General features: G+C 35.5%; 1 protein-coding gene across 2 annotated transcripts in view; it reads right to left on the bottom strand.

Annotated features, from left to right (window-relative positions):
• Window positions 1-14284, bottom strand: part of wake (ankyrin repeat and fibronectin type III domain containing protein wide awake) — a 75431-nt gene that overhangs the window by 41803 nt on the left and 19344 nt on the right. The window contains exons 1-2 of one of the 2 annotated variants that reach the window (XM_076117716.1): window positions 12055-12350; window positions 1171-1980 (exon numbers count right to left, since the gene is read on the bottom strand). The exons of the other annotated variant lie outside the window; for it this stretch is intronic. Of the exons in view, the coding sequence (XP_075973831.1) occupies window positions 1171-1834 (664 nt within the window). The 5' untranslated portion in view covers window positions 1835-1980; window positions 12055-12350. Of the gene's footprint in view, window positions 1-1170; window positions 1981-12054; window positions 12351-14284 lie in introns of those variants that run through there. 2 annotated transcript variants of the gene reach the window in all.

The raw sequence follows: 14284 nt of genomic DNA, 5'->3' as shown, positions 1-14284 counted from the left end.
CACAGTTATACTACCAACTGGTTTCCGACATGCTGATTTGGGAAGAAAAAAATACAAATGCTTTGCTACTTATTCATCCGCGTAAGCTGTTGGCCGAAGTAAATGGATTACTGGCCGTTTATAACCCGTTTGTGTAAAAAATAGGTTCGATACACAAGTGATTGCGAATCACGTTTTATTTTTTTCGTTCTAAAAAGGTTAGAGGTCGTATTTTGGGACTTATTATTGGCAAATGATGACGTGCGTCTAAAGTTGTTTTTTTGCAAATGTTGTTTATAATAGTACGTTAAAATATACCTGCTTCTATCTAGTGCCAAAATTTTAAATCTTTAACAATTCTCACACCTGCTTTACATAAGCATAAAGATGAATGCTACATGTTTTTATGGCCAAATGTTTTTAATATTTCCTTCCGGTACGTGTACATTCAAATAATTGCTAATGACATTTACGTAAACATACATTTGACTGATTGATATAATTATGTCTAAATTCGTTAATAGTCGCTATTTATCGTATTAACATTGCAATACCATATAAAAACTCGAATGCCCGATGCTCGTTCCGATCAATTTCCATATAAACTTTCATCAAAATCGATTAAAGTGTTACGAAGTGGTTTGGTAACACAAATATTATTGATCAAGTTGTAAACTTGTAGCACAGATAAATATCGACTTAGATTCATTAAGACACCGCGGAAATATTCCGGACGGCGCGGCGGCGTATTGTTTAATTGCATAACTAAATGTCAACGGTAAAATCAAATTATTTACAACTTAACAGATTTACACCGAGGTCGATTTTGACGTTGATAAAGCTTATTATTTGAGGTATAATAATTCCGGTATTAAAACAGGCTTATTCACATCACGTACTGCTGTTTGTAAACTATCTCTCGGAGAAATTCTTCAGCATTGACACATTGCCAGTTGATAAATTTGTGTGGACTCATCTTAACTCATGAAAAACATAGTCATTTTATATAAACATAATAAAATAACACGTTCTAAAAGCTCGTTGTAGATAGCGGGGAGAAAGACTCTATTGTTCACAAAATGTGTCAAAATTTTAAGTGATTAATTAATCTGAAGTTTTCATTAATTCGCCGGTGTTTGACCCACTTAACCTAAATTAAATTTATGAAATATAATATGCGGATATACGTACTCAGGAAGGCGGTGGGTGACATCGGCATCTTCCTATCTTTCGGCGGGGTGCTGTACACAAACGCGGGGTTGACACATCCACGCGGCTGGTTCGGACACATATCACTCTCGGAGCCCCTGCGCACGCGCTTGTGTGCCATCAACTCTGACATCGATTTCGCTGACTCTGATTTTCCCATCCCTTTCAACTTCTTTTTCAACAATTCATTCTCTGGCGAATGTATGTGTAGTATGGCCGCAGCTTTGGGTGGTATCTTCTCTGGCACTATAAGTTCCTTAACTGACGACATACTCTTTTGCTTCTTATTGGTAAACAAATCACTAAACTTCTTCTCCACTTTCTTCGGTCTCTGCGGTTTCATATTCAAATCGATGTCGCCGCTTTTCTTCCTCTGTTTCACAGGTTCCGGCTTCCTCTTCACCATGGCTGGTGTCTTTGGTTTGTAAGTTCCCTCTATGCCCGTGTACGCTACGTCGTAATCTTTCTCCGTCCAAATGGGCTTAGCGAAAAGTAAGCTGGTGTTCTTAATTTTGTCAATATCATCTGTGTTGTCCTCGTCCTTAGACCGCCAGCGGTTGCCTATCAGGCGTAGGGAAGCGCGGACGGATCTGGACCGTCGTAGACCGCTCTGCTCCCTCTTGAACTTGTCGAGGAGGGTCTCCATAGCCCTGCTAGGGGTCGCGGGGCGCGCTGGGCCCTGGGCATTGCACGTCACGATCGACTACGCGCACTCTATTCACTAACGATAGTTACGTGAGTCGCTTCCTTCCCGACGTTCACTCGGTGCCGCGTCGGAGAGTTGAATGCGGTCTGCAACAACGTGGTAAATGGTAGGGCTCTTACTACTCGAGACCTCGCAGTAGCCCGACCCGGCCTGACGCGCTACACTGATAAACTGTTCTCATTTGCACAATCATTTGATTTGATAAGATATGATTGTTTGGAATACGCATTTCACGAGTCAGATTTGTTGTGACGTGAACTGAGATAAATTCTAAGGACAGTCGTAGTCATATGTTGTTTTAAATAGAAAGGTGCTATGGTGGTGAGGTTGGTATTGAATGTTTCACAATGTTCGTGTTAGTTGCCGTTTGATTTACGGTAACGTAGAGCACGCTAGCGGCGCCGACAACTGTGCCGTGATCGATCATTCGTATAATTTATTGGATTCGATCAGTTCACGAGGTCTCCCTTACTAAGTATTTTACCAGCTATTCATTGTATTGTAAGGAATAACGCAGGTAATATAAGACCTAGTAACTGAAACTAAACGGAATAATGTGATTTAACCAAACACATTTGCTAAAATTTCATTGCGTGTATGTCATGTTTACTGTATTTGTCTTTCACAACGTACCTCATACTAAGGGAAAAAACCCCAAGAAACCTACAGTATTTCAACCACATTTCTATTGTAAGTTATTTCATTTTATAATAAGTAATGATGAAATCATGTTAATATGTGTACACATAAGGAAAACTTTTGAAAGTATATAAGTGTCGCATATTGTTAGCACAATATTGTCTCTTTGTCTAAGCTACGAACTCCTTTATAAATCATAGTTTGAAACTTAATAATGAGGCGCAAGTTTTACTCGACATCTTCGCTGTGATTAGGGTGCTCTCGTATAACAAGATAAAGTTTTATCTTTTAAAATTAGTGACGCAAAATGTAGCGCTACAAACCTAAAATAAACACTTCCGTAAAACCTTGTCGCTGTTTTGTACAGCAAACTGAAATACTTCACTTGCCTTAAAAGAAAATCTTGAATGCATAAATTACCTGGTTTCCTTTTACAGCAAATGCTGTGGCGGTTTTTAAGTCCACAGATCTAAAAAGCGCGGGAAACCCTGCAAAGGCGTGTAAACTTTTTGTTCGCACCTCTGAAATTGATTGCAACGCGCAACGCCACAAATTCTGAATTTGAAACTGCAGCTATTCGATTTGTAGACGAGTTTGCGTACCGTATTTCAATTTGGTAGAACTACTGTTAATTCTGTTTTCAAAGTTCAATCTTCTTTTAAAAAGTTCTTATCAGACTGGTTAAAAAAAAAAATAATGAGGTAATTGCTGTAACATTTTTTTTACGTTACTCATTGCTGTTTTTGTTGGAAACTTAACATTCTCGTAATAGTATTCATTTGGGTACATCAAGCTATTTAATTTCATAGTGAGCTTCACCTAATTGCTTCGCAGATATTATTCATGTGGTATAAAAAATGGAACGATATAATTCAGCAACATTATTATACGGGGACTAGTACTATTATGGAGGTATTAAAGTCAATTTGTCAGCGTTGAATTTATTGATACTTCATTCGCGATTAATTGATCGCAAGACGGAGCAAACAGGTTGTATGCTGTACTACAAGTCTCTATGGAAGGATTTAACTTTTTTTCTTCTGCCATTTTTAATTTCATTGACAGATGTCGGTTGATATGGCGTTGGGTAATTTATGAACCGTAAATAAGGGTTTTGCTAATTGGATAATACATTTTAATTTAACTTTCGTGTCAATTATTTTTTTACTGAAACAAAACGCCGAAAGCGTTCTGACTGGTTTGACATTGGGTGTAGTTTCAATGTTAAATTAATATGTAGCTTTAAACATAGTACAAATATTACGTCATGTTTAAAAAAGATTCGACTATGGTATTATGTGACGTACAAAATCTAGCAAACTAGTCTAGTTTTTAAGATGAGAATATACAATTTTCTGTTGTAGTTAATCCATCTGCATTCTAATCCCTGCCTGAGTTTCATAGTTTATTGGTACCTAAGAACAAGTGAGAGCCTTTGACGTCGCGTCGTATTAAGTAATCTGTGGTTGAAAGATATTATCATAAATTACTGTTCATTTATAAACACTAAACCAGTTTAATAATATTCATTAATATTAGGTCGTAACCGCCTTCTTATGATAATAAGAGCAAAAATAATACCTAGAATAATTTTGATAACAAAAATGAATAATTAAAAAAATATAGAGCACTGATAAGTACTTTAATAATAAATTAACCCAAATTTAATAAGCCTACTAATACTTAAGCTTTGATTAATAGATAAAAACAACTAATCATAGCGTTGTTCCTTTCTATTTCATTGATAAATTATTAAGTATCTGCGATTAAACCAAAACAAAAGCTAGTTTAGCTAGAAACGAAATAACGCGACTCACTTTTGACGTTTCATTCCTTTGTCTATGAGAAAGCAAAGGCCCATGTTCAGCCATGTTAGAAATTTCGAATGAAAAAAAGCATTCCTCATGACCCGTGTGAAGTTAGCCGTGTGTCGATCAGGTAGCAGGTGCTTCGCCCCTAATTTAAGTGCGACCCTCTACCCACTTTTGTTATCTTCCAATGCGTTCCCGGGTTTTTTACAACGTTGTGTTGTACCTCCCTTTTTTGCACGCTTTCTTAAGTTTTAACAGCTCTTTAAGATAATTAAGAAGAGTGAATGAGTGCTGACAGTCTTTTGTTAACTTAAACGATTAGAAATCAAGCTGTCGCAAGCTAGAAAGCTTAGGAAAGCCATTTGAAAAGTATTCGTTTATGAAACCTCTCAATTGTGAAACTTCGCTGACCTCAGAATCATTAATTTAAAATAAAGTAATTTAGAATCATAAAATCCTTAGTTTGGCAAAAATGGCGTCGTATTAATCGTGCCATGAAAGTTGGTGTAATTAAAAGCATATGTCTCCGAGATACGGTCGTTTGAGAGAAATAATTAAAGGGCTTGCGTGTGACACTAATTATAATTGGAAATATTAAATGTGGTTCTGTACTTTGAAATCAATAAATGGTTGTGTTAGAAATGTTGTACAATAACATAAATTTGTTTACGGCTATAACACTATTTAATTTTAAAGCTGTCAAAAGAATCGGGGCTTTTGTTTGAGATTATATCGGCAATTTTACTAAAGGATCAAAGGAAATTAAGATAGGTAATTAAGGTATTACTGCTATTCTAATATATCTCTAGGTATGGTAGGTACCTATATTACTTTCGAAAAGGCTTATGACAGTGTACCTACCTAGGTATTAAACAACGTGAACCACTTCAATACACAAATGAAGGGATTTTGGACGTTGTATTAATTATCCTTAACGCTGCTCTCTCCATTCAGACTCATATGGCCCATCAAATTACATAATCACTTATAAAAGAAATATTTTTGCAAAGTAAGGTTAGAATACGTACCTAGTAATAAACATTAGCGTAGGTAAGTAGTAAAAGAAAGTGTGATTGATGCAAAAGCTATTAAACGGGTGTCGTAGTACTCGAGAGAATTCTTTTAAAAGCTAGGCTCTGTATAATTGATGTTCCCACAATTACTCGTACATTAAACATAGCGTGTGCAGCAGAACCGTATACAAATCGGTAATCACTTAACAATAAATGTTTGGTAGTTATTCTTGCCTCATAGTAAGTTGTTTCTTGAACAAGTTTCAAAAGTTCAAACAATCTAAAATCAATTTGCCGGATATCAAAAGCAAAACTCGTCAAAGAGGAAACGAGTTAATTCCCGTCTCTTCCCTGCCCTCTAGCGTTATGTAAATTTGTTGATTTTGTGCATGTTACAGAAGTCGAACTCCGAAAAATATCTACTACTAGCCGACCCGCGCAACTTCGCTTGCGTTACATAAGCGTTAAAATTTTTCCCCGTTTTTGTAACATTTTTCACTGGTACTCTGCTCCTATTGGTAGTAGCGTGATGATATATAGCCTATAACCTTCCTCGATAAATGGACTATCTAACACTGAAAGAATTTTTCAAATCGGACCAGTAGTTCCTGAGATTAGCGCGTTCAAACAAACAAACAAACAAACAAACAAACAAACAAACTCTTCAGCTTTATAATATTAGTATAGATTAAAATGGTAATTTCCGATGTCGGCGAACGACCAAACCCTGCGGTGTGACTGCGACGAATTTATTTCTCGTTTTACAGTCCATTGAGTTTCCCTTAAATCTTTCAGCTATGTTAGATGACGATTCTCTTGTAACAACGCGATGGATGTGGAATTGTGAATCAACTCGAGTTTTCGAAGCGATATTGTCGCAGTACGCGCCAGATGCGATTTTAAAGCGACGAATTCTCGTTCCAGTGTCGTTAAAAGGACTTCAGAAGCGCTTATTCGGACGACTTGAGTTATTACTTTATCATTGAGAGCGAGAATTGGTTCGTTTTGTATTTCCGTATCAGATGCAGACATCGACACGCTAAGAAGAAGAAGATGCAGACAAACGTAGATTGATTGCAGCTCGTTTTAATGTAGGTATTAAGTTTGATTAAAGCAGGCAAACTAACAATAATCTATTTAATTGCATCATTACACTGTAAATTGGTTTAGGATAACGACGTTGCGAAAGTAACTGATTTTTTATCATTGCAAATTGATTATTTTGAAGAAATATATTGCAGTATTTCCTACTCACCATCCTTAGTAGGTACCATTGGTATATCTGCTAGTTTGGGATGTTGCTCTAATCAAAATCTTCGAAACATATTCGCGAAAGGTAATTTAGTCATATTATTCCACACATCAGCATAATAAACAATTAAACTCATATAAACGGGTCACAAGATTAAATAATCCAACAAAGTAAATGTAAATAAACGCCTAACAAAACATCTCAGCTAAAATAACTCGCAGCAACAAATACTAACAAAAAGTTTCCTTCAAGTTTTATGCACTTTAAACTAGTACGAAGGAGCTGAGTAAAGTTGAATGTATACACAATGTTGCAAATGAATGTATTTTAGCAAGTTGTGCCGAAGAACTGCACAATAGATGATCAAATCCTTACTAACTGCCGGAAACAGGCTCTGATTGCTTGCCGTGGAGCCATTAAAGCAGTAAGCTATTGAATTGTTACTTTTCTGCTATTTCGAAAGCTCAGTTTGATTTACTATCTAAATAGTGTATTGTGTTCATTAAAGGATTTATAGCCTCGTTATTGTAAGAGTTTAAATTTGAATCTAATAATATCTTAATCATTCAATCAGAAACTGAATGCTTGGTTGGATGTATGTCACTCAATCACGCCAAAACTACTGAACTGATTTTGATGATATTCGGTACATAAATAGCTTATTACCTGGATTTTCAGGTAAGATTTTATACCCGTGGGTAATGTTTTTATGCGGAGGAAGTCTCGGGCATGATTTAATATGAGAATTAGGGAATGCAATCCCGACTCGAGATCGTCAACTCGAGATCCCTCGCGATCAGAAATATCAATCCCGCGGGATCCCGAGATTTTCGGGATCCCGTCTAGTTAGTAAAAATAATACGATTAATACGGCTTGTTTAATGTAATATCGCTTCTTCAATGCAAAAGGGCCACAACTCAAAAAAAAATGAAAATCCTTTTATTGCAAAAATGACACCTGAACCGACTATATTTTATAGTAAAAAAAAACCCCCATCATTTTTGCTTATATTATGGCTGCACTGACTTACTGCCCTTTTTGCATTAGCTCACTTTGACAGGTAATGTCAGTGCAAAACAGCCACTTTGTGAGTTGCGCCCGGAGATTCATCGCAAATGCTCGTCAGTTGCGTGAAAAAGTGCCACAATCCAAAATACGTCTGTGTTGGGTGCAAACATTTCAAGTAAATGTGATTATATTTTACAATACAAAACTGCCATATTTTGGGAAACGTCCTTTTTGCATTCTAACTATAGTATTTGTTACCATATTTTGGAATACAAAAGTGCCATATTTCTGAAAATGACCGTTTTGCATTCAAACACTAGTATTTGTTATTATATTTTGTAATATAACAGTAGCATATTTTGAAACCCGTCCCTTTTGCATTAAATTATTGTGGAATAAATAATTATTTTTAGCATGCTCGAATGGGAAAGCCATAAATATGGCCGTTTGGCATGATAATAATTTTAGTTTTCGTTAAAATTTTCGAAGTAAAATTTAACATTTTGATGCAGGGAAAGGCAAGGGGGGACCCTTCCCTTTCAAATCGCCCTTTTAGCGGCAAGATCCAACTAGTCCTTTTCAAATGCGTCTAAGTCATCCCGCCATCTCCATTTAAGTCTCCCGCGTCTGCTATGACCATCCTCTGGCATCCAGTTGGTAGATATGCGGGCCCACCTTTCCGGATGCATGCGGATAATGTGGCCGGCCCAGTTCCATTTCAACCTGGCGGTCTTCTTCCCTAAATCGGCTATGCGAGTTTGGGAGCACGGTATAGAATTTTGGACGTGATCTGTTCTTCTTACATCTGATATACTACGCTCCATCGCTCTCTGGCAAACCTTCGGTTTCCACTTTTGGTTTTCCGTAAGGAACCATGTTTGGGCACCGTAGGTTAGGACGGGCAGTATAAACATTTCGACGAGCTTCCGGTTTAGTGACAGTGGAAGGTTACCTTTCATTAGCTCTTTCATGGACCAGGAGCTCTTCCAGGTACTTGTGACACGTTTGTCCAACTCTTTGTCCCGTCGGTTGTTAAAAGAGGTTATCTGGCTCAAGTAAGTGTACTCGTCGACATAGTGTATGACGTGCCCGCCTACCTCGACCCTACGTTTTGTGTTGTTGGGTTTTTGTACGGTTCTTACTTAGTCCAATCTGAAGGCTTGCCGTACTCAGATCTTTGAGCATTGATTCGAGTTCCAATGCATAGGAAGAGAAGAGGACAATGTCGTCTGCAAAACAAAGGTTTGTTAACTGTTTGCCACTAACAACAATGCCTTTTGATTGCCGCCAGGCTTCTGAATTTTTTTTCGAGGGTGCTGGTAAGTAATTTGGGAGATAGCGCGTCTTCCTGTTTCACGCTTCTTTGGATTTAGAGAGATTGTTGTATATTGCTTTGACGAGTTTGATGTATGGAGCTTCGATTCTACATAGTATCTTTAAGAAGGTCTTGGTTATGGAGTGATGATTCTATGGCGGAATGACTGATGCTGCCAAAAGCTTTTGAATAATCCACGAATGATAAATATAAAGGTTTATTAAACTCATAAAACTTTTCTATTATCTTATTTCTTCAATACTCCTGCTGCACTCAGTCTACCCGTCACGTTACCCATTGATTGATGTTTAATTTTACTGAATAATGAAAGTTACGCACAAAGTTGATCTCTATTATATTACTTACTAAATAATAAGTAAAGATTTTTTTAATTTAGATTGTTTAATACAATGTTTTCCTGGTGTCTATTCACTTATGGTTTTATATACTTATAGGATTTAACTTTTTGGTACGGTTTTTTACCAAAAAAATGTACAATAAACCATTTTTATTTGCAAAACTGTGTTTAATTTTTGACATATTTTTCATGATATTGGTTCAAATTTTGAATGCAAAACGGACTTATATGCTTTTTTTTCTTAATAGGTAACAGCTATTTCAAAGTTTATATTGTAGATAGATAGAGCTAATAAATACGCATCTAATGATATATTAACATCTTATATTTAATTAATAAATATATAAAATATTATAAAAAAACAGTTTTAAAAATTTGTTTTGGCTGTCCTGTAAAATTTATAGTTTTCGATTTGTGTCCTTTTTGTATTCAAGGAGCGATATGTGTGTGATAGTGTGGTGAATGCAATAAATTATTACTTATTTGAAAGAAAATAAAAGCCTTTATTTTTGAATATTACTAACAACGTAACATAATTAACAGGTGTAATGACAGGAACATAATCAAAAAAGTTGGTGTAGCTCCAGGAGATCAAAATAAAAAGTAATCACATGGCATTTTGAAAGTAGCCTCTTAATAAACAAAGTGTATCAATAGTATGATCTTCTAATCGGCATCTTAAGTCTATTGCAATGTACCCAGCTGCTGAAAATGCCCTCTCCGACAATCCCGAACGGGATCTCGTCATATTATGCTTCGGGATTGATCCCGAAAAAATACACGGGATCTCGCGAGATCGGGATCCCGCGAGATCGGGATTGCATTCACTAATGAGAATCTACTGAACGAGCAAGGAGGTGGGATGCAGACTTCAGCTCATAAATTACTTAATAAAATTCTAAAACAGTATTCATGGTGTTTTACAATGCTTTTTCTTATGACTGAGCTTTGCTTTTCAATATTTGTTTCGTAAAACGATTGTTTTCAAAGCGAAAGTGTAGTTGTTGAACCCGAATATTGGTCGGCGAACGTATTTGTCCCAATTAGTCCCTCTAGTTAGAACTCCCAATTATACTAGTTTAGGACTGAAACTGTGAAATTCTCTCATAATTCAGAACCAAGGACATATTTTGGAACTTAAATTTGACTTATGTACAGACTGGGAATATTAAAGATTTATGTAGCGAGTTTTCATTAACATTTAATAATAATATCCCTTGTAACGTAGGTAAAGTGAATAGTATTGATAGTATATTACCGTAGATATTAGAATTTTGTTGAAATCTAGAGTTTATAGATCAATTTTATTGATCTAATAATGAGAAAGGAAGTACAAAGCATGTAAATTTTATATAAGATTAACTACGAAATATGCTCGGAACGTGAGGTAACAGAATACTTTCTCAGTCTTTAGAGCTTAATTACTTTAGTCATTGACGATAACAGTCAAAATACTAATTGTGAGGAACGTAACTAATAGATTAGGGGTCAGATGACCTATGGTTTAAAAATTGGATTCTAATGCAGTACATAAGCGAAGTGTTGAATGTGAGATGTAAAGACGTCAACGCGCTGCATTGATTTGCAGGATTACAACATTTTGATATCATTTTGTCGTTCACTTCATATTCAGGCTTTTCATGTAAAGTTTTAATTATTATAATTGTTGTTTTTTAAGTAGGTAGGTATACCTACCTATCTACATCAGAAATGCTTAATACTTTTGAGTACGTAATACGTAATTACAACCCATTTTCAACAGGAAACATGAAAGTGGATTAAGCGTATATCATTATGAGATTACTTCACAATCAAATTAAACCAGTGTACTGGCATTTCCAATTAAAGAGCTTTTACAATAATTACCACAAGCTGATTACCATTTCGTTGCTTATTAAGAGGAATAAAAATGTATTATTCTTGAAATTTACGTAATAATTTAAATTATTTGTAGTGTAAACGTGTATTGTTTCTTAAGTACCTATAACAGAAATACCTACCTACCAACCTATATCAGATTGGTCATCTAAAAATAACTTATGTAGTGATCTATAAAAAAAAATACCAAATTTATCCTACCACCTACCTATTTATGTATGAATTGCCAAAAGCCGGTTAGTCAATTCGCAAAGACTGATATCGCGATTTGAGCATAATTAATTAATTACTTTTTAAATTTGCTTAAATAAGTATGCGGCTGTAATCTATCGTTAATTTTTGTATCCATACGACCTTATGTATGCAATCGGGTAAAACCCATCAATATTGAATGAAACCTTAAGCAATATTTACGTAACCTTAGTTATTTGATGTTAATTTTGTTCTAGATCCATGCTGTGTTGGTATTCCATTACATTAAGTGTTTGTCTGCACTTATTAATGAACAGTCTTTCTAGCATCAGTTAAATATTAAAGGTAAACTAGCAAGCGGGTCATAAAATATATTACTGGGTACTATTTCAAGTTAGTTAAAGCTAAGGTCTTGAAACTATACCACTAGTGAACTTAGATCCAGTCATTCCCGACACCTTTATGAAGTCAGACGGGCTCCCCGGAAACAGTTGTTTGCCAACATTAATTTATCTCCATGGTCCATAATTTAATCTTGCCTTTTACAGACAAAATTAATTCGAATCATCGCCATAAATGGTCGAAGGCCTTAGACCGGGCTCTGCGAGTTCTCGAGTAGGGTTGAACACGTAACGAGACATGTTTATCTATCAACACAAACCATCAAATATCAATCACTGCTAATATATTTACCTAGTTACACATTTTAAATTAAATCACTGGTGCAATCAACTGTATAATGAGTTCAACTGACAATATAACCACACTTTCTCTGTTTACTGTTCTTTGTCAACAACGCGACCACTTTACAACACAACCACTGGCACGAACACAATATAATAATCCCTAGGTATTTGTCAATGGAAACAAAAATATCCGTTCCATTGATAATAACAGAAAGGTGATTATTTCAAATCGTTAGCCGTACACAAACACTTCAAAACATAACTAACGTAACGTTCGCGTATAACCGTTGCGTTCTGAAGTTAGCGGCGACATTCAAGGCTACCAACGTAAATCAACATGGCGTCGGAGTCCAGTGCTGCCAATATTCCGAATCAATATGGCCGACGGCCCCGAGCCGTGCGTTTACGCCGCAGTCAATGGCCTTTGTAGTAATGAATGGGAACGAATGAACTTTGACGAACCTGTTCGATCAGTGCATTCTGCTCTTGCGCAGGTAACTATGTCGGATGATGGTCGATAGCGTGCATTTTAAAAGTCAAAGTCGCTTGTAACTTGGTTTGATTGTAGATAATATTGTCTTTGTAAATGTCGAGGCAAGAATCAACACTGGAGATAAAATACTATTTCAGGTCAACGCGATAAAATACACAGATTTAAAATAAATAGGTATATAATTTATGATTTCCTAGACAACCATCAGTAATTACTATCACGATTTAATATCTATCCCACAACATCCCGTAGAAGCAAATGATTCTGTGTAACTTAGTAGCCTGCCAGGGGTTGTAATCAAATTGAGAGTGTCTAACTTGTTGAATAAATTAGTGAAACTTCTTGCAACCAATTGTAGCTGTAGAGAACAAACAGTGTCTTGAAACTTGATGAATACATTAGTTTTATTTAATTTAACTGATCTTTAAAAAAATAAGCCGCGTTGGTATCAAAATTGGAGTAACATTTCTTCAAAATCAACCAAAACTTTATGCCTATGACCTCTGTAAGTTAATTTATCGATTGGAATTGCCAGTTTCTTTATAGGTAAATTTTCAGCCACTTTATCTATCGGATAGGATATCCAATACTTATCCAAGAGCTTCAATTAAGCCTACGATTAACGATCGGTTAGATAATTCTGAAGATTTAATTTTTATTTTAGGATAGTAATATGTATAAACGCCTGACATAAAGATACTAATAAAAATATCATTCGTATGAATATAACATACTCTCGCCGTCATAGTAAAAAAAATGAAAGGCGTTGTACGTATTAACATTTCGTTTGCTAGATGAGAGAATTGATATGCCAATTCAATATTCAAGCTTCATGAAATAAAATTTTCATGAATACTAAAGAACTTGATAGCATATAAAAAGAACGCTTCAATATTTAAAAGAGAAACCAAAATAAGTAGCTTAGTGTATAAAAATGAAGACGATTTTTTTCATTTTACATGCTCTTTCTTATGTTATTTGAAATATGGTTGCTGTTTAATTTTATATTATGGTACTATGAAAAGTAAAGCTAGAAAATATGCAAGTATAGGGATAGAAAGTGTTTGAAAAATCCTGATACTATTTTATTAAGATAACCAACATTCTTTCATTAAATAAAAACCTTATGCAAGATAAAAACATTAAAACGGGAAATGGTCAAAATGATCTATATTTTTAAAAGTTAAAGAACCCGATATTCTAATTTCGTTACATTGACATAGTGTTTGTTTTTTGAAAATTGTCCACAAAGTCTATAAAGCATAAAATTCAGATAGTATCTCTGTCTGTGGAATTGAGCACCGTTGTAGCGGCGTCCATGAAATCGCAAGCACACGTGGTGATGCGGTAGAGTAGTGCGGATAGTGAAAGTGTTGACGCTAACTGAACAGTTACCGATAATGGAACGTTACGACTCTCATACACAGTTTCCCGTACGCGAAGAAAACATCAGGAAATTGAATGGCAATCATCAGAGCGATCGTGAATTACTTGCTATTGTTAGACTAGTACATATGTACATATAGACATTTTTTTGTAAAAGCAATTTAACTTATTTCTTATGAGTGTAGTGTAGAGTCTTGTAACTGTTTACACAACCAGTACTTAGTAAGAAATATTCGTCGATTAAACAGAATGGCCAAAAGTTTCCTACTAGCTTTTCTTATCGGCTCTACCTTCCGGACTGGCGATAAATACACTAACTTTAGTGTTAGTAAGTCAATATTTTTGACTTAAATGAATA

Source organism: Anticarsia gemmatalis, chromosome 8, assembly GCF_050436995.1.
Source record: "Anticarsia gemmatalis isolate Benzon Research Colony breed Stoneville strain chromosome 8, ilAntGemm2 primary, whole genome shotgun sequence".
In the NCBI taxonomy this organism is placed as follows: Eukaryota; Metazoa; Arthropoda; class Insecta; order Lepidoptera; family Erebidae; genus Anticarsia; species Anticarsia gemmatalis.
Note: the sequence above shows the minus strand (reverse complement) of the source record. Positions and strands in the feature narration are given on the sequence as shown.